This window comes from Nannobrachium achirus, assembly GCF_963921795.1.
Source record: "Nannobrachium achirus genome assembly, chromosome: 14".
Lineage (NCBI taxonomy): Eukaryota > Metazoa > Chordata > Actinopteri > Myctophiformes > Myctophidae > Nannobrachium > Nannobrachium achirus.
The window spans coordinates 11,320,944-11,348,583 of record NC_137821.1 but is presented as its reverse complement, the minus strand read 5'-3'; the positions used below and the strand labels follow the sequence as shown (position 1 = coordinate 11,348,583).

Sequence of the window (27,640 nt, the reverse complement as noted above, 5' to 3'; positions counted from 1 at the left end):
TCAGTCACATGATCTCTTCACCTGATCAGGGCGGGTATTTAAATCCCTCTGCCTACCTCTTCATTCTGGCTTTCTCCTGGCTGTGCAGTTGCCCTGCTTGCTCTCTGCTGCTGCTCTGCTTGCTCTCTACTGCTGCTGATTTTTTGCAATCCCACCGCCTCCCCAGCATCCACCTGTAGGCTCTGTTTCTAGATCCCCCTTTGGGGTCTTAATTCATTCCCTGTAATTCTATTTGGTAAATAATTCTATTTGGTATATAATACTAGCCCTTACCCGTTCAAAGATATGAGCTCCGAAATGATGTGCAGTGTGTGGGTTATGGGGTGTGCACTGTGCACACAGTATATGAGGGATGGAAAGTAACTTTAACTGGTGCTTGCATGATAATATGTAGGAGCATCAATGTAAGAAATACCCGTTTCGTTTAATGGCTATAGAGATAGGCCTACTGTGTACCGATCTGCATGATTTTTGGACAACATCTGTATTAAACAGGGCCAGACACATCTTCTCGACAGTACAAAGGCAGGGCCCTTAGCCAATGAGGTGCAGCCAAAGGGTAGATCTTTGTGCCCAATACATGGTGTTACATGCGAGCCCACACTGTTTCAGAAAATTGTTATGATTCAGAAGACATTTGTAGAATGTGCCTATCAGTGGTTAAGGACCCCCAAAATGTGTTTTTGGCCGTGGACCCCCATCTCAAAATATTTTGTTCCACGGATGGACCCCTATTGCAAACTTTTTTGTTCCAGGGACCCCTAGAAGCACAGATTTGATTTTAGTCTAATCTGCATCTAGCTCAAGGCCACAGACCCGTTGGGAAACGAGTTTGGGGCGACTTTGAAAGAGGGCGAGTTTTCTGGTATTCGAGTGCACAGCCTTTACAAATTTGACTCTGGACAGGAGACGGCTCTTTGTGTCGCCACTTTGGACACACACACACACACACACACACACACACACACACACACACACACACACACACACACACACACACACACACACGTTTCGGGGAGACCTCCTAGTCTGGCTGCCAACTTAGCTTTTAGGGCATATAGGTATGTTATTTGGTATATCGTTTTTTTTATTGGCCTAAAATATTGTCTATAGGCCTATACATACAGTCATGATTTCTTTACGTTTTTATCCTTTATATCTACTTGTATCAACAACCAATTGATAGCTCTTCTATGGATTGCATTAGAAAGAATAGAATTAACATGTTAAATGGCCTTTAATAGTTTGTCTTTTAAAAATACATTATTTACTGTACTTTTATTTTGAAGGCTAGAGCCTGGCTTATTGCTGCCCCTTCCCAGACCGGAAACGTCAGTGCTGCTTACTTCACAGAACTAATATTTTTTCTTCCTATCGCCAAAATAAAAGTCTGGGTTTCCGAGACTACAGAACTCATGACTTCTTACCAGAATGCATTGGGAAATATCCAGTTGTAGTCAGTTTGTAGTCCAACAAGAGGTGACGTCCAATCCACGCGACTGACTCTTCTGTTGTGGCAGCATGGTGGATGCATGCGTTTTATGAGCGTTACGATTTACATTGCATAGGTTGTTGTTGTGTGTTTTATAAAAGACAACATGGACGGAGACGGTGCTCATGAGGACGAAGGTCTCGGAATAGATGTCATTCTGCCGCAGGACGGGGACAAAAAGGCTCCTTCGTGTCTCCACGGTAAGACTAATAGAAAAGTAACACTGGAGCACTAATAACTCACACACACACACACACACACACACACACACACACACACACACACACACACACACACACACCCACACACAGCTTTAATGTATTTGGGTGTCTGTCTGTCGCTTGTCAGATTAGAACAGATAGGCTATACAAGCTAAATGTGTGTGTGTGTGTGTGTGTGTGTGTGTGTGTGTGTGTGTGTGTGTGTGTGTGTGTGTGTGTGTGTCTTTATACTGAAATGATAATGGCCACATTTTAGAATAATTATTCTCATCTGAAACTATAATTGCAACACTTTCACTCCATGTCATTTGTATTCTTTAAAAAAAAGTGAGTCATTCACATCATGGTTTTCTGTTTCTGACTTCTAAACAAAATGTTTTAATCGGGTTGTCCCAAGAAAGATGATACTTTGGGCAGTGTTACTTGTCTACCATCAGGTGTGCTAAATGGACACCTGGCTGCTTTCGGAACCTCTCCCTCCGCTATGCAGCTCCGAGATGAGGTTCCTCACTCAAGCCACCCATAATCTTTCGGGTTGCGTGGAAGCGAACACTTCTTACCTTTTGTGAACATCCTATCCAAAAAGTAAAGGTCCTATACCAGTCTCTCATCTGTTTACTTCTCAAGCGTGGAAGAAAATCGAAGCAGCGCGTTGAAATAAAGAGTTTATATCGCTCATTTTGTCAGCCGGTGCATTATTTTCCCCACTCTTATTATTCCTTGTGTCTATACCACGTGACCAGGGGAGGTACTAATGTTTCCTAGTATGCGGCAGCAACTTCCACAATGTCTTAAAAACATGGGACCGGCTGACAAAATTCACAAAAGGTAAGAAGTGTTCCTTAACGGCGGAACCGCAACCGAAAGATTGTGGATGGCAGGCTTGTGTGAGGAACCTCATCTCGGAGCTGCATAGTGGAGGGAGAGGTTCCGAAAGGAGCTAATGGACACCAGGGTTTAGATGACTCAATGGAAGTCTAGGGACATACTGCTGCGGCTGTAGCCTACAGTACTCTCTACCAGTCAGAATGGTTACAACAATGCTTTATTCATGAACGATCCGGATTGCAGGCAGCTATAATTAGTGTGGTTTGTCTTCCCCAGGTCCTGCGTTGCTGTTTGAGAAGGCGTCCAGAGGAGAGGAGAAGGGCAGGAGGTTCTATGCTTGCTCTGCGTGCAGGGATAGAAAGGACTGCAACTTCTTCCAGTGGGAAGACGAAAAGGTGCAGTTTGATCGAACGATTGAATATTGTATTAGATGGAAATGTAAAACAGTACGACCGCGGTTTCTATAGAGCTACTGACCACTAGTTGAGCAACTTACACGGTATAGCTTTAAAGACATTATTTTATCCTCACAATATCCACACATGGCATTTCGTGGGACCTTTTAGAGCATTGCTGATATTTGATTGACAGCTGTCGTGCATCTGTTTGGATGAATTCTTCACCAGGTGTCTGAGGCCAGGCTTCAGGCCAGGGAGATGGAGAAACTGTCCAAGAGGCCTCCCTTCACCCATAAGGAGCACTGCTCCAGGTAAGCACACAACACTGGGGCGGCATAGCTCAGGGGTAGAGCACAAAGGGTTCCCAGTTCGAATCTGGGCTCCCCCTGAGTTAATGTCAAAGAGTCCTTGGGCAAGACTCTGAGTCTGAACCCCTAGTTGCTCCCTTGCATGGTTTCCTCCGCCACCGGTGTATGAATGTGTGTGTGAATGGGTGAAAATCTATGTAAAGCGCCTTGGATAAAAGCGCTATATGAATGCACAATTTACCATTTACCACAATATGAACCTTTCTTGTCATCATTGTGGCAAACATAATTGCAATTAGCGATATTATCTCGATAATCAAAATGTGCTTAAAATGTGCTAAACTTGAAACTCCCAGCATCCCTATTCTGGGGCAACGTTCGACCAAAAATAGTCGATAATATCTGAGGACAATTTGTGTCTTTCTTGAGAGGATTGACCGGTGTAGCCTGGTTTTCGGTGTGATCTACAAGCTCACAATACGTAGTGTTATGGCATGTTTTGAGCTTGTAGATCTGCTATTTTTGGTGAATAGATTTGGTGTAGAGGGTGGGAAAAGACTGGATACTAGTATCGGTAGTATGTAGGTAGCAGATCTACAAGCTCAAAACGCATTGCTTCACGCTGCGTTTCGAGCTTGTGCTACTCTAAATGCTTTTGTGTGACACTAGTGTGTAGTAAGTAAGGGAAGTTTGTAGTTCCCTTGTATAGTTCCCTTGTATGTAGTAGTAAGGCGTTAATTTACGAAAAAGAACACAAAAAGCTAAACTATGGATATATGAGGTTTCTGTCCAACAGCAATGATATATTTGGGATAGTTGGTCCCAAAATTACTATTGGTCCCAAAATTCTATTGATTACTCACCCCATAGAGAATTGAATTAATGGAAAACAGTGTTTTTTTGTGTCGCATTCCTGGAGACTTCATGAATTCATGGCCTTTTCCTTTTTATGTGTCACGTTTCTAAGCCAATAATTTGAAGAGACTCTTTGAAGTGTCTTCATAGAGAACCACTGCTGGTCTTCAAATTATTGGCTTAGCGATGTGGTGGTAAAACATGTTGTTCATTGGCCACTGTCCCCACCATCAGGTTGAAGAGGTTCTCGTCCCAGCCGGCGGGGGAGAGGACGTTCTGCCAGGACTGCCAGACGCTGCTGCTGCGGGGCGAGCGCGACTCCCACGCCGCCCACAAGTCCGCCGAGGTCACGGCTGCCCAGCTGGCGCGGCCCAGCGCCCTGCTGCGCCCGCTGGACAACAAGAAGAGCAACGCGCAGTACCTGTTCACCGACCGCAGCGCCAACTTCCTGCTGGCCACCTTGGCGGGCCTGGGGTACCGCCGCGTGCTGTGTGTGGGCACGCCCAGGTACAGTGGGGGAACATTTTGTTTACAGTTATTACAGATATGTACCGATAGGCCTAGCAATTATTTGACATAATCACAATTATTTTGTCATAATCGTCATAATCGTTTGCATATTGAAAAACTTTCATATATTTTCAAACATTTTCAAAAATAGTGGAAATAGCAGATCTACAAGCTCACGACGTGTCACGATTGATTGGCTATTTGCACTATCAATGTTCTTTTTAAGTATAAAGTTGGCAAATACCATTTCTTTGTTGGTTGTGTATCTGCAGTTCAGACTAAAAAAAAACTAAACCACAGAGTTAATAGTTACAAGAAAGTTTGACATGACTGAAGGAAAAGTCACTGCAACTTTATCTATCTATAAATGCGAGAAGTCTCTGTCTGTGTGTCTGTCTGTAATCCGGACGCAGACAGACAGATACAGATATCTCCATATATGGGCATAAATGGACACAGGCAAACAGATGTTCAAAACGGGTCCTATGACAACAGGTGTGAGGTTTGCATTAAAGGGGGAACCGGCACTGTGTCTGCAACACAGTTGGAGGCACAGACAGATACTCCATATATGGGCATAAAATGGACGCAGATAGACATAAAATGGACGCTGACAGACAGACAGATAACAGATATCTCCATATATGGGCATAAATGGACACAGGCAAACAGATGGTCAAAACGGGTCCTATGACAACAGGTATAATGGGGTTTGCATTAAAGGGCGGGGCATTCATTCCCTATTTACATCGTTCCCGAGTTGGCCAGGTCGCCGACTAGACGCAGCTTCTAGTATATTTAACAAGCATTTCCATAGACATTTCTCACACAAATACCCTCTTCAGGTGAGTGAAATTAAATGTATTTCTGTGATCGGATATATTATCAAAATGAATATACCAACTTAATGTCCCAGCAGCAATGGGATCAGTGATTACAGTAATGATTACACTTCTTATGATTATAGACTCCAACCTAATAAAAGTGACAAAGAAATCCCCAGGCTAGTGACAAAGGACTATCATTTTAAACATGTTCAGAAATGTGATATTTCTTTAATTAAAGTGTACATGTCTCTTGTCCCAGACTCCATGAGCTGATCAAGTTGCGCAACCAGGAGAAGAAGGATGAGCCTATGAAGAGTCTTCTGCTGGACATTGACTTGAGGTTGGACTCTTTTATTCATTATAATGGTACTGTCGGGCAGAAACCTCTTATCTCCGTATTATAACTTTTAGCGCTTGTTCTAAATTAACGCCCTACTTGATCACACTATAATAGAGTCACACTCACACGTCAAGCTAGTTTTGAGCTTGCAGATTCTTTTTTGTTTTTTTATCCAGGCATCCTAGGCTGCAATCCCAGCCAGTTGTTCTGGTGTCAGAGTAGTTATTTTGAATCTAAGATAATTAGATCCAAGGAGGTGTTTTGTTTTTAAAATATTAACTAAACCTTCTAATCAATACCCCAATAAGTTAGAACACCCTTAGATTATAAGTTCAACACACAATATTTAAGAGTGCATACATTTCATAATGTTGCTTATAAAAATACAAAATAAAGGCTTTTACAGAAATAGAAAAAGGCAAAAGTACATACTGTATCAATGTTCCCAATTTAGTTTAAATTGTCGTTTCCATTTTTACACTATAACGATAATAATCATCATAAGAAAGCAGAATAAATTCTTATCACCCTTTCAAAGGTTAGAGATGCACCAAACAGTTGATAATGTCCATACTTCTTTTACAGAATTAAAATTGTTAATTCCGGGGGCTCTCTCAGATTAGTGCAAGAGGTCTTTTGGTGTGTGACCTCCCACTGTGTCCCTTCTAAAGGGGACGGTATACAGTATATTATACACCTCTGCCAGACTATTGCGCTATTGTCTGGATTCATTTGCCCATAACTGCTGTCTGCTGAGTGACCACAGTTACCTCTGCATTTGTTGTTTGTCATTTCAAACGACCATTCAATGCATCTCCATCCTTTTAACCGAAAAAACAAACAATACATATTCAATTTCATCACAGATATTGACACATATCATTTAATGCTGTTGATTAGCTTACGTTATTCGTATAATTACAAGTTATTCATATAATTACAAGTTTTCATCATGTCCAGCTTTTAGACCTGCAACTCTGTGCATCACTGCGGCCAAGTTCCTCTTTCTTGAACACCCCTGTGATTTTGTAATGGCCCAGTACTTCCCCAGTGTGCAATCTGTCTGCCCAAGTGTGTGGTCATCTGTCTTGTCTGTGAAATGTTCTTCTTTCCTCACCTTTTTAGCATTAAACATCCCACAAATAATATTTGTAGATTTGTGTGCTGAAAATAGCCGATCTACAAGCTCACAACGTGTCGCAATGCAACGTGTTATGAGCTTGTAGATAGCTATTTTCAGCATGCAGCAAAGTGTAAAATCAGCCATTACGACACTAGCAAGGCCTGCCAGAATATATTTTGTTGAAGAAAAAAAATCAACTGTACATTAAAGCCCTTTGCACACAGACGTGTTTTTCTCGCACGGAAAAAACAGACAGTTATTTTTTTTTAAAGAAAACAATGATTCTCTATGACCTCATGCACACCGGCTCAGAATTTGCCATGCGGCAGGTGGCCGCGGCTGTGCGTTTTTTCCCCCGCTCGAACCCAGTTTCGATTCGTGCGTCTTGTCGCATGCGTTAAAAACTCATCGACTCCTTTTATGACTCCTCTTCGGATCCGCAGTGAGGATTCCGCACAGCCTTGCACACCAAATCCAATGCGTTTTAATCATGCGGCAAACGGAAAGAAACGCAACGGTCCTGTGTGCAAAGCCCTTTAGTCAACTAAAATCTTATATTTTGATATTTTCAACACGAGCACAACACAAAATTACTTGTCTTTTAGCTCTGCTAGATCTCTTCTCCTCTAGTCCCTCCCTAACAATTAGTCTAGCTTTCATTGATGAAATTGTCAACGTATTCATTCTTATTTTCAGTCATCAAAGCTTTTTATTCAGTTTTTATTTCGTTTTTCGTCTGTGAAAAACACTGTAGTTTTAGTTGACAAAATCAACACTGGTGCAGAGCGTCATCAGAGAGCGGTGAGGTCACAGATCTGGATGTGGTTGGGCCACGCGTGGCCCCCCGGTGGTGGCCTGAGGAAGCGTAGCGCGGGGTACAGCGGCTCGGTGAACTGGTGGTGGGCGCGGTCGAACACCGGCGTCATGGCGGCCGAGAACTGCTGCAGAACCTTCATCCTCTCGGCGTCGTAGAACGCCAGCTGACCTTTCTGGTAGTTGACCCACACTCCCACCTTGCCTGGTGGTTATACGTAGGGGTGGAACATTTAATTGAACCAATCAATTAAATTAAATAATCATTTAAAAAATATCAGTTATCACTTTAATTAATAATCGATCAAATGTATTGGGCAAAAGATAAATAAATCAAGTATAGTGAAATAATAAAAAAAAAAAAAAGTATGAGCTCAGTAATCCTGTCTATTCTCTTCTGGGTGTGGGTGGGTAATTGTTGGGGGTTTGTTTTGTTGTACGGCAGTTGTCATTTCTTTGTTCTCGCTATGTGGGTGTTTGTTTTGTGTTATTAAGACCTGCGGCCGACGAATGCTCGAACACACTGTACGATTTTGCGTGGTCGGCGAGTCATCAGATCATTAGAGTATTTCACACTGCACAAGTGACTTTCTTGAAATCGTCTCGTTGTGGTTTTCACCGACAGATCAGTGATCTTGTCAACTCTCCTGGATCTCCCAGGAGTCTCCTGGATTTTGAACCCCTCTCCTGGGAGTCTCCTGGATTGGCAAATCTCCTGGATTTCTCCTGGATTTTGTATCAAACTCCCAAAATTCACCAGAACACAGGAAATTACATCTACTATGTTAAAAGTTTTCTGGGGGAGGACCCCCAGACCCCCCGCTTTAGGGGTGGGGGCAATGCATGCAAGAAAGATCATACAGATATTCACTTAAGTAATGACTTAAAGATGAGAAATCATTATTAAAGATGTCCTTTTGCTTCTGTCATCAGATCTGTACTGCTACATTTGGCATATTAGGCTGAAATTGTACACATGCTAGTAAAGTAAGCCTGATAAATGTATCAAACATGCACAAAATTCAACAGAACACAGGAAAATATATCTATTCATAAGTTTTGGGGAGAGGACCCCCCAGACCCCGGTTGGGGAGTCCCGCGCACCCCCCAAAAATAAATCTCCTGGATTCTGACAGTCCAATGTTTACAACCCTGCAAATCACCGACAAGGGATCACACACTGCCAGATATTTCACCAGGATGCATCCCCGATACATAGCCAATATAACTTTTTTTTTTTCTCAAATGTGTTTCAAAAATAGAGTGATGCGCTGTGAGTTTGTACATCTGCTATTTTTGAATAGCCAGTCTAAAATGACACGTATGCATGCTTTCCTGGATTTAATGTGTTAAAATGGAAGATACAAAATATATGAAAAAAATAATAATAATCATAGTGAAAATACTGTAGCTTATTGATATTGAAAACAACAAATCAAAAATAGACGAAACAGTAATAATAATTACAGAATAATAGACAGAATATTCGTAAAGAAGATATCGATGGCCAAAACGCAAAACCTCCTATCTGCAAATGTCATGATTTTTGGATTCCACTTGAATATGAGGACAACGGTCTGCGAGATCGTTCTGCCCCTCATTTTGCCAAAAAATTTCATGTGACTAGAAATAGTAGATTTAATGTTGAACACGCATTTTCATTTTCCAAACAAAGTGAATTTTTCAGATGGGAGGTTTTTGCGTTTTGGCCATCGATATGGGACGGCTGGCAGCCCTCACCTGGCGGCTCCTGCCCGTCGCCCTGGCACGGCACGCTGCGGTCGTTGTGCCAGGCCGAGAGGCGGCCGTCGCGGAGCTCCAGGCACCAGGAGTTCCTGTTGCGGCCCAGCTTGGAGCCCTTGTCCCGCCCCTTCCTCTCCAGGCAGCCGTAGGCCACGCCCACGGCCCAGGCGCCGCAGCAGCGCACGTCCGCCTCCCAGTAGCTCTGGCGGCTGGCCACGGCGGCCGCGCCCAGCGCGCAGCACACCTTGTCGAACTGCAGGGGGCGCTCGGGGGCGGGTTGTTGGGCGGCGGCCGTGGGGCCCGCGAAGTACACGCCGCGGCCCTCGGCCGTCACAGCGATCTGGCCGTGGCAGGTCTGACGGTCGAGCACCACGGGGGACAGGTCTGGAACGGAAAGGGATAGATTTTTTTTTCTCTAATACAGTTTCAACTTTTACGCATATCATCTCAGAATTCACACACCTACACACTAGGGCATTCACCAAATATTCGAATATCAAAGTCACTATAAGTTGAATATTCGCTTATTTTTATTTTTTTATTATTTTCTCTTAAAAAATATATAGTTTATAAAGCTTGGCTAGATAGGAAGTCATAAGAATGAGTTGTCAATTTGTTAATGCTCTATACCAGGGGTTTTCAAACCTTTTTAGGCTGTGACCCCCAAAATAAACATATTTGACTGGAGACCCCCACCCTGACAAGCACTTGGAACTGTAGGCATTACATTTAATGTGACTCTGTTCCGCAGATAAATATTGTGAATGTTCGCCTCTTGCTTACTTATTATTTGACAGTTTGGCCAGTCCTGTCGAATATTCAACTATTCGAATACTTTGATATTGAATAATTCGAATACTAAAAATCGCTATTTGTGAATGCCACAGTGAACACACACACAGTGGTAAAGTCCCTGACTGCGTGTGCATCCAGTTTTGTTGATAAGCCGTATGTCTATAAGAACACAATTGGCCTGTGTTCGGAGGACGGAAGACAGGTGTAGGGAGAGTTGGGTGGGAGGAGTAGGAAGGAGGTTCTATATCCTCCCGGTGGGGGCTCCACACAGGCAGGTGAGTCAGTACAACAGCAGTGACGACACATAAATGTGTGTAGGGGGGGAATTAATTAGCATAATGAAATTGGGGAAGAAGGGGTGAAAAAATAGATACATAATATAGCCGTGCAATATATTGGTGGATATATGGGTCATTATCTGCTGTTATGAAGCTGATGTGTCCCAAATCTTCTACCTTTTAACCGATCTTTCAAGACGAGAAACCCCTTTTGTACAGTATCTTTTACAAATATCAGTCTAAAACAACTGCGCTAGGACTCTCCAAAATCGGGACCTATAGTTTCCCAGCTATGTAATCATCTTCATACCTAACAGCAGAGTCTTCCTCTGCAGCTGGGCTCTCAGCTGTTTGGAGATGGAGCGCAGCGTTCTCAGCAGCCTCTCAAAACGACCTTCGTTCAGTCGTATTTCTGCCTCGGACGCATCTGGCTTCTTGGCACTGTGGAGGAAGGGATCAGTGATGTTAGACTTGGAAGTCTACTGCAGAGAACAAGATAGGAGAAAATGTTCAATTGTTTTAAGCAAAATAGTCAATCTACAAGCTCACAACGCATTGGCTTCTCGACGCTGTCATATGAGGAGGTATACATTTTAAATGGGGAATTAATATTATTTGTGAAAACCTCCAAAACTATACAAATTTCAAAATGGCAAAAGTAGCAGATAAGCAACGATATGGAAAAAAAAGAGGACAAAAAAAATGTGTGCTCCATGTCTGCGAGCTGAGAACTGTACCTCAGATTTGCAGGTTGAGTCTGTGGAAGAGACAAAGGAATACTATGATTTTGAGCTTTTAGGAATGGCACAAAATGAAAATGACATGTCAAGATTATTGTGGCAAAAATACTAGTGATTAACAATATTACCGCGATAATGAAAATATGCTAACAATTTAAAATGGCACTAACTGAACGTTCGCCAAAATAGCTACAAGCTCGCAACGCAACTCGTAATTCTTCCTACCGCGAGGTCTCCTCCCGGGGCCCCCGGGCTACTAGCGTCCATCTCTCGGTGCGTGGCGGCGATGCCCCTGGCGACCTGGGCTAGGTGCTGGTCCCAGGCCCTCAGCACCTGGTCCAGCCGGGCCCCCGTCTCCCTCTGGTCCAGCTCCAGGGAGTCCAGGACGGCCTGCTCGTCCCGGCTCAGCGCAGCGCGCATGCCGTCGTAGCGCTCCCGCACCTGCTGCTTCATCACCTCCGTGCTCCGCTACATCAGAGAGGGAGAGAGAGAGAGTCCCCCACTGATGATGTTAGACCATTAAAGGAGTAGTTCACCGAACTTCACCCTCAAAAAAACTTTTTTTCTATAGATTACTCATGCCATGGAGACTTGAGTTCAGTACTATTTTTGGGTATTTGTCGCATTCCTAAGACGAAAATTTGATTATAGTAAATTTAGCGCCATTGATTGTTTTGTCGCATTCCTAAGACAATAATTTGATTACAATAAATTTAACCTCATTGATTCCGGATGGGGACCCGAATTCATTTGGGTCCCCAAATGACATTTTATTCAAAATATGACTAAAACTAAATCAAAGTGTGCTGTCAAAAACAACACCATCTGTTTCTTTGTGGAAGAAATGGTGCTTTACAGTAATGGTTCCCGTTGTGGACCTATTTTATGTTTACTAGTAGTTTTGAATTATTATAGTTTCAAAAGATTTTCAAAAAACATTTCCCTCAAAAAGCAAAAATGTTCATGGATTATAAATAACATTCAATTATTGTTTTCAATCATTTCCTGAAGAACATTTTAATTAATTCCATACATTCGAATTTACAAAGAACATATGTTTTTCAAAGTTGTGAAAATAGCTGATCTATAAGCTCACAAAGACACCAGTTGTGTGCTTGTAGATCTGCAATTTTCACTAGTTTGGGTCCTGGGCAAACGTCTTCATTTTGTTTTTGGGAGAAAAAAAAGAAGTTTGTGAACCGCTGCTTTACAGTAGGTAGTCTACTCACAGAGAGGTCTGCCTTGAACCACTGCTTTACAGTATGTGGTCTACTCACAGAGAGGTCTGCCTTGAACCACTGCTTTACAGTATGTGGTCTACTCACAGAGAGGTCTGCCTTGAACCGCTGCTTTACAGTATGTGGTCTACTCACAGAGAGGTCTGCCTTGAACCACTGCTTTACAGTATGTGGTCTACTCACAGAGAGGTCTGCCTTGAACCGCTGCTTTACAGTATGTGGTCTACTCACAGAGAGGTCTGCCTTGAACCGCTGCTTTACAGTATGTAGTCTACTCACAGAGAGGTCTGCCTTGAACCACTGCTTTACAGTATGTAGTCTACTCACAGAGAGGTCTGCCTTGAACCACTGCTTGACAGTATGTAGTCTACTCACAGAGAGGTCTGCCTTGCGTTTCTTCAGAGACTGGATGTGATCCTCGGCCTTGGACCGCTCTCCTTCCAGCTCCTGTAGGCGTCTGGACAGCTGTTCCTGTGCACATTGAATTCGGTGCAATCCAGTTTTATTATAGTACCAAAATCGCTGCGTTGTTCCAAGACTATTTACATATAGAGCAAAATGACTGATGATTTCCTGGTTTAAAACCCATTTAGGCCTAGAATTATTGAATGCTTTAACCAGTGAAAAATAGCAGATATACAAGCTCACTAAATATTTTGAAATGGGGGTCCGTGGCCAAATAAATTGAATTTTGGGGGTCCTTCACATGAAAAAGTTTGAGAACCACTGACATAGTAGTCTCTCAAGAACAGACTAACTGAGCTCCAGTTAAGTGAAAAGGACCTTTTCTTTGACGATGGCTGGTCAGATTGCTGACATAGAAACATAGGTTTTTCAAAAAACCTTAGAAGGATTCAAAAGACACTTATAGAATCGGGTCAAAATTCGAATTTTCAAGATTTTTCAAAAATAGCAGATCTACAAGCTGCTGCGCTGTGAGCTTGTATACCTGCTATTTTTCAATAGTTAAAGCATAAAATAACAATACACTATAATGTGTACCCGTTCCAAATGGGTTAAGGTTCAATTTAATGCGCTGACTGACAAGTCTTAAGTACCGGTGATACGTGACCAGTTTCAGCCAGTCTGCGTAGCAGTTTGGGGGAGCGCGGGAAAGGCTGGAACGGCTGGACCACTCCGTCTCCCCCAGAGTCCAGTAGAGTCAGACTCAGTCCACCGTCCTGCAATACACCGTTGCCACCTGCTGGGGGCACTGCAACACCACTCTGGGTGGCGGAGGAGAGTGTTGGCCGTGCGCTGCCAGTAGATATTTGCTCCTTCTCTGCCATGCCTGAGAGTGAGAAGTAAATCATGTCATTGCTCGGGTTCTGTTCATTCAGTTTCTTTATTACTTTCTGACACCACAAATCAAAGAGCGTGGGCAGACTGTCTAAAAATGTCACTGTACCCCATGTCACTAAAAGTTGCCGTGCCCATGTGGATGAGACTGAACTAGTTTTTCGGGTTTCACAACTCCCATTCGAATACTGTTCTGTGGCAAACTATCGCCCATGGAAATATTTGGCACACGCTTGCTTTCTTATCCCACTTTGTATTGAAGTAGGCTGGCTGCAACCTGTGGCCCTGTTAAGCCTTGTGAATGCCTGTGAACTGACCTTTTAACAGACCCAGTGTGTTTACCTCTCTAAAGTAGGGCTGTCACGATTATGACATTTTACATGACGATTAATTGTCACCCAAATAATTGCGATTCACGATTTTATTGTGTATTTGTCGTTGATAATTACATTTCTATTTGGCTTTTAGGCTTTGAAGTTGCACATGGCAGATATGACACATAACTTAAATATACAAAGAAATTACTGACATATTTGACAATTTTATACTTAAAAAAAGAACATTGATAGTGGAAATAGCCGATCTACAACTAAGCTCCCAACGTGTCGTGATGCGACACGTTTTGAGCTTGTAGATCTGCTATTTCCACTACTTTTTTTTAAAGTGTTTAAAACTATATTAACAATTCTCAACATGGAAAGAATTATGACAATTATGCAAAATAATTGCGATTAGCTCAAATAATTGCGATTAGACGATTATGTAATCATTGTGACAGCCCTACTCTAAAGTAGCCGCTGCACCTGCCAAGAGGGTATAGACGGCATGCTGTTTTAATCTGGACCACCACTTTTACACTTAACAGCAACATACCCTTTATATTATGCTCAATGGTTCTTGCTTAAAAACAGCTATGTGTCCTTTACTGCTCTTTTTCTTACTTTTTTTTCCAAGGATCCACAGTTTGATATTCATTAGGCCAGTTGTTCAGGGACCCCCAGGGGTCCTTGAGGGGGTTCCACGCGGTCGCCAGCAAAATGTGTCAACCCATTAACCGATTTAGTGCCATTCCCGAGATATCTCGCGAAAAGTACTCGAGTATCTGCAGTGCCGATCGCGAGATATCTCGCGAAAAGTAATATATTACTGTAACGGCGAGTAGAATGGCGGAACCTCCGGAGACGAAATCCGTCGCTGATTTGTCATCATCACGGCTCCACGAGCACAAAATAGTCATCCCATAACATTGAGGTGGACGGGGGATCTCATCTTTAATGTCCATTATCTCAAAACTACACTTTAGAAGCGAAGATGGAGGCAGATGCTCGCTTATATAACACATACATAAATGCTCCGATGCAATCCAGCATGGCACCAGTAAACAACTATCGGTTCCGGCGTAGGATGCGATGACGTCAGACCGGAAGTGATCGCGCTGTGGACTTCTGGCCTTCAAAATAAGATAACGGGAGTGAATGGGAGCCTGAAGGTGGCATCGTGGACTTTATAATCCGTTAAAGTCAGAGGCTTTAAATGGGTTAAGTCCTGAGGGCGATTCTACCAATATATTCTAAATCAGTAGTTCTCACACTCTCCCAAGATTTTTCCAAAGATGTATAAGCTCACAGGGCGGCACAAAGTGATGCGCTGTGAGCTTGTAGATCTGTGATTTTTGAATAGCCAAATAGCTCGATGTGAAATCATGAAGATTGGTGCAATTATATATATATATATATATGTATATATATTAAAGTGAACATTTTTAACTAAAATCTTTGCTTCCCGGGGTCCCTGGAACAACATATTTTGAGATGGGGGTACGAGGCCAAATGCATATCATTTTGGGGGTCCTCGACATGAAACAGTTTGAGAACTACTGATTTAGCAATATTTATCTAGAACATTTAGAAGACATGTTTAGAATCTGCCCCAGGTCTTAATGGGTTAAATACTATTCACTTCGCATACTTAGATCATTAGTACATTATGAATCTACTAATACATAATAATGATATATGTCTTAAAGGAGTAGTTCACTTCTATCAATTACTCACCCATGTAGACTTGAGTTATTTTGTGTGTGTGTGTGTGTGTGTGTGTGTGTGTGTGTGTGTGTGTGTGTGTGTGTGTGTGTGTGTGTGTGTGTGTGTGTGTGTGTGTGTGTGTGTGTGTGTGTGTGTGTGTGTGTGTGTGTGTGTGTGTGTGTGTGTTCCTAAGCCAACAATTTGAGAGTTTGAGGAGACTCTTTGTAGGACCATTGATTCCGGATGGAGACCCAAATGCATTTGCGTCTCCATCCGGACTCAATGGGGGAACATTTATTATAACCAAATTATTGTCTTAGGAATGCGACAAAAACAAAAGTCTGCATGGGGTGAGTAAAAGATAGAAAAGAAGTCATCTTAGGGGTGAACTAGGGGTGAAGTTAAAATACCCAGCGGCATAATAAAGTCATAACAATCCGTTCCACCTGCTGCAGAAATGGGTACTTTGACTCTTGCTGCTTCTACAGACATTTTGATGACAGTACTTTTGTACTTTGACCAGGGTTAAGATTTCGAATACATGACAGTTTACTCGCAACAAAGCATTGCAGCACTGTGGCATTTCTGCTTTTACTCAAGTCAACAATCTGAGTAGGCCTACTTCTAGTTTATAAAGACAAAAAGATTCTAGTTCCATTCCATGTGCACTTGGCTTGTAACCAAGCCAAGTGCACTGATGAGGTGGGGAACTCTGTTCAATTCAAAGTAGAAAAACACATTTATTTAGCTCATAGCAGCAATAAGAGTGGAACTAGAATCTTTTTGTCTTTATATCTATATACCCTCTCCAAAGAGCACCTGTTTCTCAGCCTATTGTATTACTCACGGACCCACACAGCGCTTCTTCTACTTTTATTCTACTTCTAGTTTATGCTTTACACACAGCGCTAATATTGACTTACATTGCAATCCCCCTGGGGTCTAGTACTGAGTCAGGTCCCCTCATGTTTTCCCCTCTACCCCGAAATCTCTCTCGCCAAATGTAATGTTCACCCTAGAGTAGAGTCGCTGTGGTTCACGTGGTTAAATAATGTGTAATGGTGCTGCTTACCTCTTATCGGTTCTCTCCCCGTCTGTCTGTATTGTGTGTCTGCAAAGAATGTGCTGTGGTTTGGACAGCGGGGAGTGTGGGTGTGTTCTTTCTTGTGCAAGCTGTAGCCTGCACTGTGCACTCAAAACTCCTTACTGTAACCTGGAAACCCACCCCGGGATCCGTTTTATTAATTGCCCAAGCGAGTGTGCATAATAGATATGTTAGGACACGTTCTGTTTGACTAGCTCGCAGTTATTGGTTATTATTACCAATCGCATGACAGACTTCTTTGGTAATTAAAACTGTAGCACAGTCCATAAATAAAAGACTTAAAGGGATATTTCACTTTCAAAAACACTTTGTCATTCTACCGTCTAATCAGGCTTTTGGGAACTCCCAGGACAGTTTTTGAATTTCTTCATTCAGTTTTTAGATATTTTATATTTATTTCCCCCCCATTTCCCCCCTTCCAGGACCTTCCTATACAAACCCATTGTAACTTCAAACTCCATTTAACCCCAATCTTTTATTTAATTTAATAGTTTTCATTTCCCAAAAAGATTAATAGAAAACAATGATGGATGTTATCGAAAAAACACGTCTTGCTCACGTATTCGGAGGGTGTCAGGAGTCACCAGAAAAAAAGGACAGGTGTTTTCATTGAATCTATCATGGTTAAAATGGAATTTTAAGAAAAATTAAAATCACTTTCCTATGCAGAGGGTTGGCTTTGTCTCGCTCTGTGCCTGTGCATTGTGCAGCGCTATGGACAACATGACATCCAAAGGGCCCTGCTCAAAATAACAGTTTCTCTGGACATGGCCACTTGAACTTCTTTTCTCTAGGACAGGGCTGGGCAACCATTGAGTTGATCATAAACAGACACTATTAACCATTTTTGTTTGATGTGCATGCAACTTTTCCCACCAGATAGTCAGAATGTATCTTGCCTTGTTATAATTCATATTCAGTTGACAGCATGTCACTCTTTGTTCAGTTTTTATTATTAAATTAATTCATTATTTTATGTTTGTCGTTCTAATTAGCCGCTTCATTATAAGACATGGAAGCCATGGTGGTTTTCACTAGCAGTGGAGTGATCGTGCCAGCGTTGTGGTCATGGTGGTTTTCACTGTCTGGCAGTGGAGTGATCGTGCCAGCGTTGTGGTCATGGTGGTTTTCACTGTCTGGCAGTGGAGTGATCGTGCCAGCGTTGTGGTCATGTTTCCCAAATGGTTGCCCACCACTGCTCTAGGACTTCAACCAATGACAATCCAGAGTGAATTATGAACTTTTCTCTGTGTTTCAGGTATGCACAGTTCTACAGTGAGGATGAATTCTGCCACTACAACATGTTCAACCATCATTTCTTTGGAGGGGAGGTAGGACATACAGCATAACTATGGACATATCCTCACAGTCTTATTTAATTTTTTTCTCTCCTGATGGGATCAAGTTGGTATCCCAACCCGACAACATATGTTCTGTTTACTAAAGAACTGGAGAGACATGGAGACCCCTGTTACTGAACATTATAAACTAGCAATGTTTACTATCAGAATATATTGCTATTTAACACGTATTTGAACAAAAACACCCCCTTTGGAGATACTGAGATTTAAAAAAGATAATAATAATCAAATAGGGGTCCTAGAGTTCATCAGGGGTCTTCAACGTTTTCATGCCAAGGACCCCTTAGTTGAGAGAGATGAAGCAGGGACCCCCACAACCTTTTTCATATAGTTGTATCGTTTGACAGCACAATCAGTATATTTTGGATTCATGTCAATTTGTGTTTTCAGATATTTAACCACTTGAGCCATCATTACCTAATACACTTTTCCTTTCACTCTGTTAGTCTGCTCTTTTTCCCCTCTACACCAAACCACTTTGCTGAAAATAGCCGATCTACAAGCTCACAACGCCTCGCAGTGCGAGGCGTTGTGAGCTTGTAGATCTGCTATTTTTGGCAACAGAATATGGACACAGAATATGGACACCAGGGTTCAAGTTGTTAATATAAAAAGGATTGGAAGATTTGGAGGACCCCCTGTAGTAACTCTGAGGACCCCTTAGGTATCCCGGAACCCCTGTTGAAGACCCCTGGTGTAAATTGTTTAAGGCTGTTCGCTGGTCTAGTAACAACATGTGGTGTATGTTGTTTAGGCCTGTTCTCTGGTCTAACAACATGTGGTGTATGTGTTTAGGCCTGTTCTCAGGTCCTGCAGACCTTCCTCAGCGAGGCCGACGGGGAGAAGGTGGTGATGGTGGCGGACCCTCCATTCGGGGGCCTGGTCAACCCCCTGGCCCACAGTTTCACCCTGATCTCACAGACATGGAGGAAACTGCAGAGCCTCGGTAAGGGCCTGTTTACATCATTTTGAACGCGCGTTTTGAGGCCGATTCAACGAATGCCTTCAAAATCAGTATTTCTCACACTTTCAAGACTCTTCAGAAATCTTCAAAAAATGGCAGATGTACAAGCTTGCAGTGTAGCACGAAGTGAAGTGCTGTGAGCTTGTACATCTGGTATTTTTGATTGGCCCCTCACACATATCCTCAATGACAAAGATGCCTTCCCGGTTTTACTGGGTTAACCACTTGACTGCTAGAGCGTCCCTATTCTTGGCATCATAACAGGCAAACCTTCGCTGGAAATAGCAGATCTACAAGCATTGTGAGCTTGTAGATCGTCTATTTTCGTGCCGTAGAGGTGGGGGAAATGGGAGGGGGCCAACTATAGACCCCAGGGGACGCTGTCATCAACGACGAATATAGGGTTTAAGTGGTTTTAAAGTATCATGTCTTTTTTGCACATGGCAAATACAACTGTGAGTTAAGCTGTCTAACCATGTACTGTACAGTATACGCCTATTAGAGGATGATGTCAAAATGCCTTGGTATTTAATCTGTCTGTGCCCTGTCATAAAAAGCAGTTCATATGTTCTCATGCCTCGACGTGCCTTTCTATTTCTGTACCACAACTCAGGGCTTTCTTTACCCGTAATCCCCTGTTTGTTAACCACTTAAGCCCTACACAATAGTCTTATTAACTGAAATAAAATGGCAACTAAAGTTCATGTTTTATGTATTATTATAATTGCTACGCTTACTATGGAACCTTTACTGAATAGCATGTTTTGTAAATGTGATTTCATGCAGCCTATTCCAACTTCTATAAAGAAAGGCTTTCCTCATTAGGCCTGAAAAAACGAAAACAAAACAAACAACTTTTGTCTTATGCACAAATTAAAACGTAACTGGAATAAAACGCAAACTGAAACAAAACGAACAACTTTTGTCTTATGCACAAATTAAAACGTAACTGGAATAAAACGCAAACTGAAAAACTAATCTAATAAATTGGCCACCATAAGTCAGGATTGTTGAGGTTAATGCCCTTATACATTGCATGCATACCAGTGTTTTTAAAGGACTGTGTGTGTGTGTGTGTGTGTGTGTGTGTGTGTGTGTGTGTGTGTGTGTGTGTGTGTGTGTGTGTGTGTGTGTGTGTGTGTGTGTGTGTGTGTGTGTGTGTGTGTGTGTGTGTGTGTGTGTGTGTGTGTGTTCGTTCCAGACGACAGCAGCAGTAAAGACATGCCGATGGTGTGGGTCTTCCCATATTTCTTTGAGCCCCGCATTCTGCAGTGTCTGCCTTCCCTCACCATGCTAGACTACCAGGTACATTACCAGTGTTGTGTTCTAGGGCATACTATAATCTATGATCCGTGGCTATTCGTGTGGCCAGGGCAGACGCCAGTGCATAATGTCTATCAGATACGCAAAAAAAAATAAAAATCACAGCATATGCCGTATACTCGCGTAACAGGTAGAACACAGCACTGTACATTACTATCACCATGCTATAGACCAGGGGTTCTCAAAACGTTTTGGCTCAGGACACCCCTGTAAATAACTTTTTCATCCACGGCACTACTGAATTATAGCACCTTAGATCTGTCATTTTTACAGTACACGCATATTTAAATCTTTCCCCTTAAGATACGGTGCACCCACTTTGAGAACTACTGCTATAGACTACCCAGCTGCACTACTCTCAGCCTGCTGTCCCTCTCATCACTGTGAACCCCAGACTTGGGAAGCCCGGCTGAGAGCTCGGTGTCCGTGATAATCTTTCTCTAGTCTAGGCCATGTTTCACTTGGATTCAAAAGAATCTGATCCGTTTTGGGCTGTATTTTCTCTTCTGTCCAATACTAGAAATGGGCTTTGAACCGTCATGTTTCTGTACAGAAAGGAAATAAAGGAACGCTCGCACACTAAGGGCTCCGTTGTGATAAGTGCTTTCATTGCACCAAATGAAAATGAAAAGCACTCGGGGCACATCGGAGCCCTCAGTGTCGAGCATTTATTTCCTTTCAGTAGGTCTCGCTCAGCACCTGCCCAATTTGGGTTTGGGATGTGCATGTCTGCTCTTTTTTCACGTTTCTCGACAGACACACTTCTGAATTAACCCCTGTCTGTAATTGGATTATATGAACTGAACCCAATGGTTTCTCTTCATATGGGGGGAATAAACTAGACCTACTACACTTATATTTACAGTTTAATTGAAGAACACTGGCCTGCTCATTGTATCAGAGTACTTGTTCCCCTTGTTAGAGTACACAGTGCAGTACCCTCTACCATAAAACCAAAATATAAGGTCAGCAACCTTTTTGACACAACATGCTTTTTTTTTTTTACTTTCTTTATAGTCAATGTGCCATATTAACATTATGTTGAATTATGACACCACATCAAAATTGAATATGTCCAACTGATTTGTGTTCTTCTTTTGAAATACGTTTGTTCTTTCACATCAGGACATTGTAATGATCATCATTGGACTTTGTTTAGTTGGGTGCATATGCTAACGGTATGCACATTCATGTCAATTGCTCCAGCCACTGAGGAGAACCGGGCAGGAAAGACTTTCTATCTCCTTAATGTAGGACAGGGGTCTTCAACGTTTTCAGGCCGGGGACCCCCAAACTGATGGGGAGATGGAGCAGGGACCCCCTACCACCTCGTAGGGTGGGGGGGTCGGGGCTACGACATATGTCTTATTTTAAACATGTACAAGTTACAGCGAGCAGGGTGGGCCGTACCACTACCATTTCTAAACATAGGCCTACTACTATTAACTGAGAACCAATGTCAATAATATCAACAATCTGTCAATTGCATAGTAATCATGTATTCAAGCTATTCAAAATGGATAGAATCATGATTTATTTTTTAACATAAATGTGAAAAAAAAAAAAAAAAAAAAAAAAATTTTGAAATCTTTTTTCTTTTTTTCTTTTTTTAAGCAATAATTTCGCGGACCCCCTGCAGTACCTCCGCGGACCCCCTAGGGGTCGCGGACCCCCTGTTGAAGACCCTTAATGTAGGATATTCGGTAAGCTTGGGGTCGTTGTGCTCGTTCTCCAGGTGGATTACGACAACCATCCCCTGTACAAGCACGGCAAGACGGGCCGTAAACAGTCTCCTGTCAGAATGTTCACCAACCTCTCCCCACGAGACATCGTCCTGCCCGCCAAGGAGGGCTACAGGTAGAAAAACACTCACCCATTAGCTGTGTTAGGACCTGTTAGACCTAGCAGCATGTGTTTGGTGTTTACATTCCCGGGAAGGACATTTAGGAGTGGATATAGGGCTGCCACGATTATTACATAATCGCCTAATCGCAATTATTTGAGGTAATCACAATTATTTTGCATAATCGTCATAACCGTTTCCACGTTGAGAAATGTTAGTATAGTTACAAACACTTTCAAAAAGTAGTGGAAATAGCAGATCTACAAGCTCACAACGCGTCGCGATGCGACTATTTCCACTATCAATGTTATTTTTTTAAGTATAAAATTGTCAAATATGTCAGTAATTTCTTTATATTTTTAAGTTATGTGACATGATTTCCATGTGCAACGTCAAAGCCTAAAAGCCAAACAGAAATGTAATTGTCAACGACAAATACACAATTAAATTGTTAATCGCAATTATTTGAGTGACAATTAATCGTCATGTAAAATGTCATAATAGTCTAGTAAATCTAGGGAAAAAATACACTCAGGTTGGACAACATTTTATTATTTAGTTTTTCAAATGATTCTGACAGGAAATTAGGTCTACTAGCCAGGATAAAAAAATCTACCCTGATCTGCTCACTGCAAATACCCACAGTGGCCAAATCAAGTTGGGCTCCCATCAACTTTCCATACAGGAGGAAAATACCCAGAAAAGAATCTGCTTTAAGTAGGATGTGAGGGGTCTAACTAGGGGTTTGACATGATGCTGAATCCATTGCAAGCATTTGTTTTGCAAAACATTCCTTGGGCTAACAATGGCCCCAGAAAATGATGGTTTAGTGATGAAAAGTGATGAGTCATCACTTTTCTACAGTTTTGTGGGCGTTTTATGGGGCCAATGAATGTTTTTGTGCAAAACAAATGCTTGCAATGGATTCAGCATCATGACAAACCCCTATTAGACCCCTCACATCCTACTTAAAGCAATTTTCTTTCTGGGTATTTTCCTCCTGTATAGAAAGTCGATGGGAGCCCAACTTGATTTGGCCACTGTGGGTATTTGCAGTGAACAGATCATGGTAGATTTTTTATCCTGGCTAGTAGACCTAATTTCCTGTCAGAATCAGTTGAAAAACTAAATAATAACATTTTGTCCAACCTCAGCCTTATTTTTACTGGACTATAATCGTGACAGCCCTAAGTGGATAATATTAATAAGGTGGGGATGGGTCTGAAAAATCCATTAAAGGGATATTTCACTTTAAAATAAATCAGCCGGGGCGCCTGATGGAGGGAAAGGAACAACGTGTTCCTTCCACGCGCTACGTCCTACCGGGGAAACTCCCCCCTGTCAGGTGATAAGAAGCAGCCTGCTCACTCCTCATGCAAGTAGAGTAGCACTCAGGATTGCAGTTTAGGCAATTGGCACTGGGTGAAAAATGGGTTACAAAATCGTGGCATAAAATATTAAACTAGAAATTGTTGACGATACCAGAGTAAAGAATAGCATGTTTTTTTTGGAGCTGTGTGAAGCACAGGCTCCCTATACGTGGCTGTGTGGGTCTGTGTGTGTGTCTGTGTGTGTGTCTGTCTGTGTGTCTGTATGTAGCCTGAACTTCCTAAACTTCGGCACGCCACTAGTCCCACAGTTTTGCCACCACACACTCGCGCCATATGTCAAATCGACCGGCTTACTCGGGAATCGTGGGCTATTACTTTTCTAAGAGAAAGGTTCTATAGTTTAATTGATATTAATTTATTAGTGAATTAATTTTCCCCATTGACTTATAATGGGAATTGCAAAAACTCACATTCAATTATTTGTCTCTCGCAAACCATAGGGGCTAGAGTTTCAAGACTTGGAGAGGAGGTTCATAATGATTTCAAGGATTAAATAAAAAATACTTGTGTCATTTGGCCGCATGGTGGCGCCATAACACCCCACTTTACGTTTTGGCCTGTAACTCTTGAACCGTAGGTCGGAAAATTAAAAATATTTTTTCCCTGGATTCCTTGGGTCATGACGCATCTCCCCATATAGGCCACGCCCATTTGCGCCATGATAGATTTTCCGCCATCTTGAATTTTCTCCAAAACACACTTTTTGCTCCTTTTCCTACATATTTTCTTCAAATGTCACAAAAATCGGTACACATGATCCACACACACACACACACACACACACACACACACACACACACACACACAGCTCCACACGGGTGTGATTTTTTTTATTAATTAATCAAACATGTTAGTAACAGTAGAATAGTTGAAATGTATATTTGTCTCTAAATAGTATAATAATTGAAAAGTTTATAGAAGTGTAATGCACTGCAGTGTTTAAACCGCATGTGCCATTCTGATCCAAGGGTGTGAAGTGGACTGCACACTTGGAATAAGGAACTAAGATTTTTCTTTTTTAAATCATTTTAACATATATTATGAATTGTTTTGTTCCCTTACAGGTTTTGTTCCATTTGTGAGAGATATGTGTGGTCCCTCAACAAGCACTGTGCCAAATGCAACGTCTGTCCCTCCAAGGTACAGTGCTTGTGTCTCAGTAATGCATGCAGAGTTTTTATACAATCCATAATGTTGAAGTTAATAAGATACAGTACCTGTATTAGGGATGGGACGATATGAAATTTTCATATCACGATTATTGTTACAAAATAATTCATGATTTACGATATTAACGCGATAATCAAAATCAATTATCCTGAGGGAGAACATTTGCCAAAAAAATTGCAGATCTACAAGCTCACAACGCGTCGCAATGCAACGTGTTGTGAGCTAGTAGATCGGCTATTTTTTGGCAAAGACACTTGTAGATCGGCTATTTTTTGGCAAAGACACTTGATAGAGTGAAAAAAAGAAGTACCTTTTATCAATAAGAGGGTTTAAGTGGTACCGGATATGCAGCTCGGCAAATAAAAGGAGAATTGATCCCAGTGCATGACGGAGGACGATATCACGATAAATGAAATCTCCACGATACGATTATCGTGAGTGTTTTTTATCACGATAAACGATAATATTGCGTTTCGTCCCATCCCTAACCTGTATCCGTTTGTACATAAGTCACACCTTAAAGTTATTCTAATCCTAAATGACTGTACCTGTGTCTGCCTGTGTCTCTCTAATTGTGGGTACTTAAGGTGTGAATTACCATAATTAATATGAATCCTGCGTACATTACCTGTATCAGCCTGTCTCTGTAATAAATGCAGAGGTTGGATATAATGCACATGTTTAAAGTTCAAGTACCAGTGATCTCTCCATCTAACCAGGACGGTAGGGAGTGGCGGCACTGCTCTGCGTGTGAGAAATGCATGAAGCCATGTAAGTACACTCACATTTGAGACTTGTTAAATCTTTAATCGTTAATTTCTTGTGTGAGAATGAATCATCAAGTAATTGATTGACAAGATCGTGACAGCCCTAGTTATAAATACTTTATTACGTTGGTTCTCAAAGTGGGGTCCGGGGACCCCAGGGGTCCTTGAGGGAGTTCCAGGGGGTCCCCAGCTAAATGATAGTTAGGAACCAAATGGACCCTTATGGGTATGTAACTCAGAGAGTGTACAAATGGAACTAATATAACCATATATTACAATATAAATTGAGGTCTCAGATACAGAAATACCTTTAAATGGGGGTCTGTAGCCTAATGGATGTCAAACTGGGGGTCCTTGAAATTAACTCTTTTACTGCTTCGGACGTTCCCGTTCGCCTCAATTTTGACCCTAGCTCGCTGCCAATACGAACGCTCGTTCATTTACTTACTTTTGATGACTGAGCCCCAAATCACTTCCTGGCTGTTTTCTGTGGATCTGATCTAGAAATGCTTTTCTATGCTCTGAATGGACGGCAAGCGGAGTGGCCCAATTCACATCCATTCTTTGCATAAGGCTGCCCTCTGCCGCCAGCTTGGCTAAAGTACACATATAATAGATCCAATGAAAAATAATGGAAAATAAGCAATAGATCTTTTTCTATAACATCACAAAGGTAAGCTGCTTTTTGCTGGCACCAGCCCCAATAAATAAATAATAAATCTGGCAGTAGAACTGTTAAAATGGTTGAGAACCACTGCTGAGACGTAAAAGGTCCCTGGCAAATAGTTTCAAATGGGGGTCCGCAGGTTAATAAGTGTCTACATGTGGGGGTCCTTGACATGAAAGAGTTTGAGGAGCACTGCTTTATTACTTCTTTGTGTTTTTTTGGATGGCCCAGCCTGGAAGCACTGCCAGGCGTGCGGGCACTGTGCCCTGCCCGGCCACCCGTGTGGGCAGGAGAGCACCGAGGGCTGCTTCATCTGTGGCAGCCTCAAGCACAAGCGCAACGCCTGCAAACTGCGCCACACGCAGAGGATCAACAAGTGAGTTGAACTGGAATGGCTTTTAGTGCAGGCTATGTTGGAAATCATTTCTACCATTCATGTTTTTCCGAGTGTAAAGTTATTAAATTCTGTACGCTGTTTGTCATATCTGCCCTGTGAACATTTTGTTTACAAAGCCCTAAAGATAGAAATGCAATTTTGTATTCATAACGTTCAAAATAATGTCACAATTAAATCGCTAATCACGATTAGTTGGTATCGTTGCGTAAAATGTCATCGTGACAGCCCTAGTCTTGCTCAAAGCATAAATTGACCTTTTAGTTTTCACTCACAGGCCTGTCAGGGAAGTCTGAAGCTTAAGAGATCATCAGTCATCAACAGAAGAGCTTGCTTGTGTTAACTCGTTCTCGTGTTTGTATGTGTGTGACTGTGTTGCCCGTACTCTTACAGATCCAACTCCAAAGGTGGCAAGAAGTTGCAGCCTCCACGCCCTGCCTTCAAGCCCAAGGGCAAGAGGAAGTCGGGAGCGTCTCGCAGGGCCAAGAAGCTGGCAGCGGCAATGAAATCATGATGTCTCTGTCAGCCTGCTGGGAGATCCGTGGCAGATGTTTTGTCTCGTTTTTTCTCTTGATGATGATGATGTGCACATATCTTTTGTAGACATTGTGTAGACAGGTTTCTCATTGTTGAGTCTCAGTGTTGGGACATGTCTGTGCACAAATGGAACCGAATGGACCCTTAACAGGTCCAACGTTGGGGTTCACGTGGTTAAATTGCCGGAGAAGACGTACATTGACTTGTCTCATTTAATAAAGGTTTAATAAAGGCTAACTATGTTCATATTAATCAACAGGGGCTTTATGTTCTTTTCATGTTTTAT

The 27,640-nt window shown here is 42.2% G+C and overlaps 2 protein-coding genes across 2 annotated transcripts; one reads left to right on the top strand and one right to left on the bottom strand.

Annotated features, from left to right (window-relative positions):
• The first annotated feature begins 1,519 nt into the window (after positions 1-1,519).
• zcchc4 (zinc finger, CCHC domain containing 4) lies at positions 1,520-27,610 on the top strand. Its single transcript, XM_080741804.1, has 13 exons — positions 1,520-1,692; positions 2,818-2,936; positions 3,168-3,250; positions 4,337-4,609; positions 5,699-5,779; positions 18,196-18,268; positions 19,094-19,244; positions 20,464-20,567; positions 22,321-22,442; positions 24,884-24,959; positions 25,709-25,760; positions 26,655-26,799; positions 27,211-27,610. Exons 1-13 carry the CDS (start codon positions 1,599-1,601, stop codon positions 27,329-27,331), a joined length of 1,494 nt encoding a protein of 497 aa, XP_080597930.1. The 5' UTR covers positions 1,520-1,598; the 3' UTR covers positions 27,332-27,610.
• Positions 7,694-13,798, bottom strand: LOC308298587 (E3 ubiquitin-protein ligase TRIM50; the record flags this gene model as incomplete). Its single annotated transcript, XM_080742232.1, has 6 exons — positions 7,694-7,920; positions 9,456-9,842; positions 10,842-11,010; positions 11,497-11,739; positions 12,885-12,980; positions 13,568-13,798. 6 exons carry the CDS (start codon positions 13,796-13,798, stop codon positions 7,694-7,696), a joined length of 1,353 nt encoding a protein of 450 aa, XP_080598358.1.
• Positions 27,611-27,640: the final 30 nt, after the last annotated feature.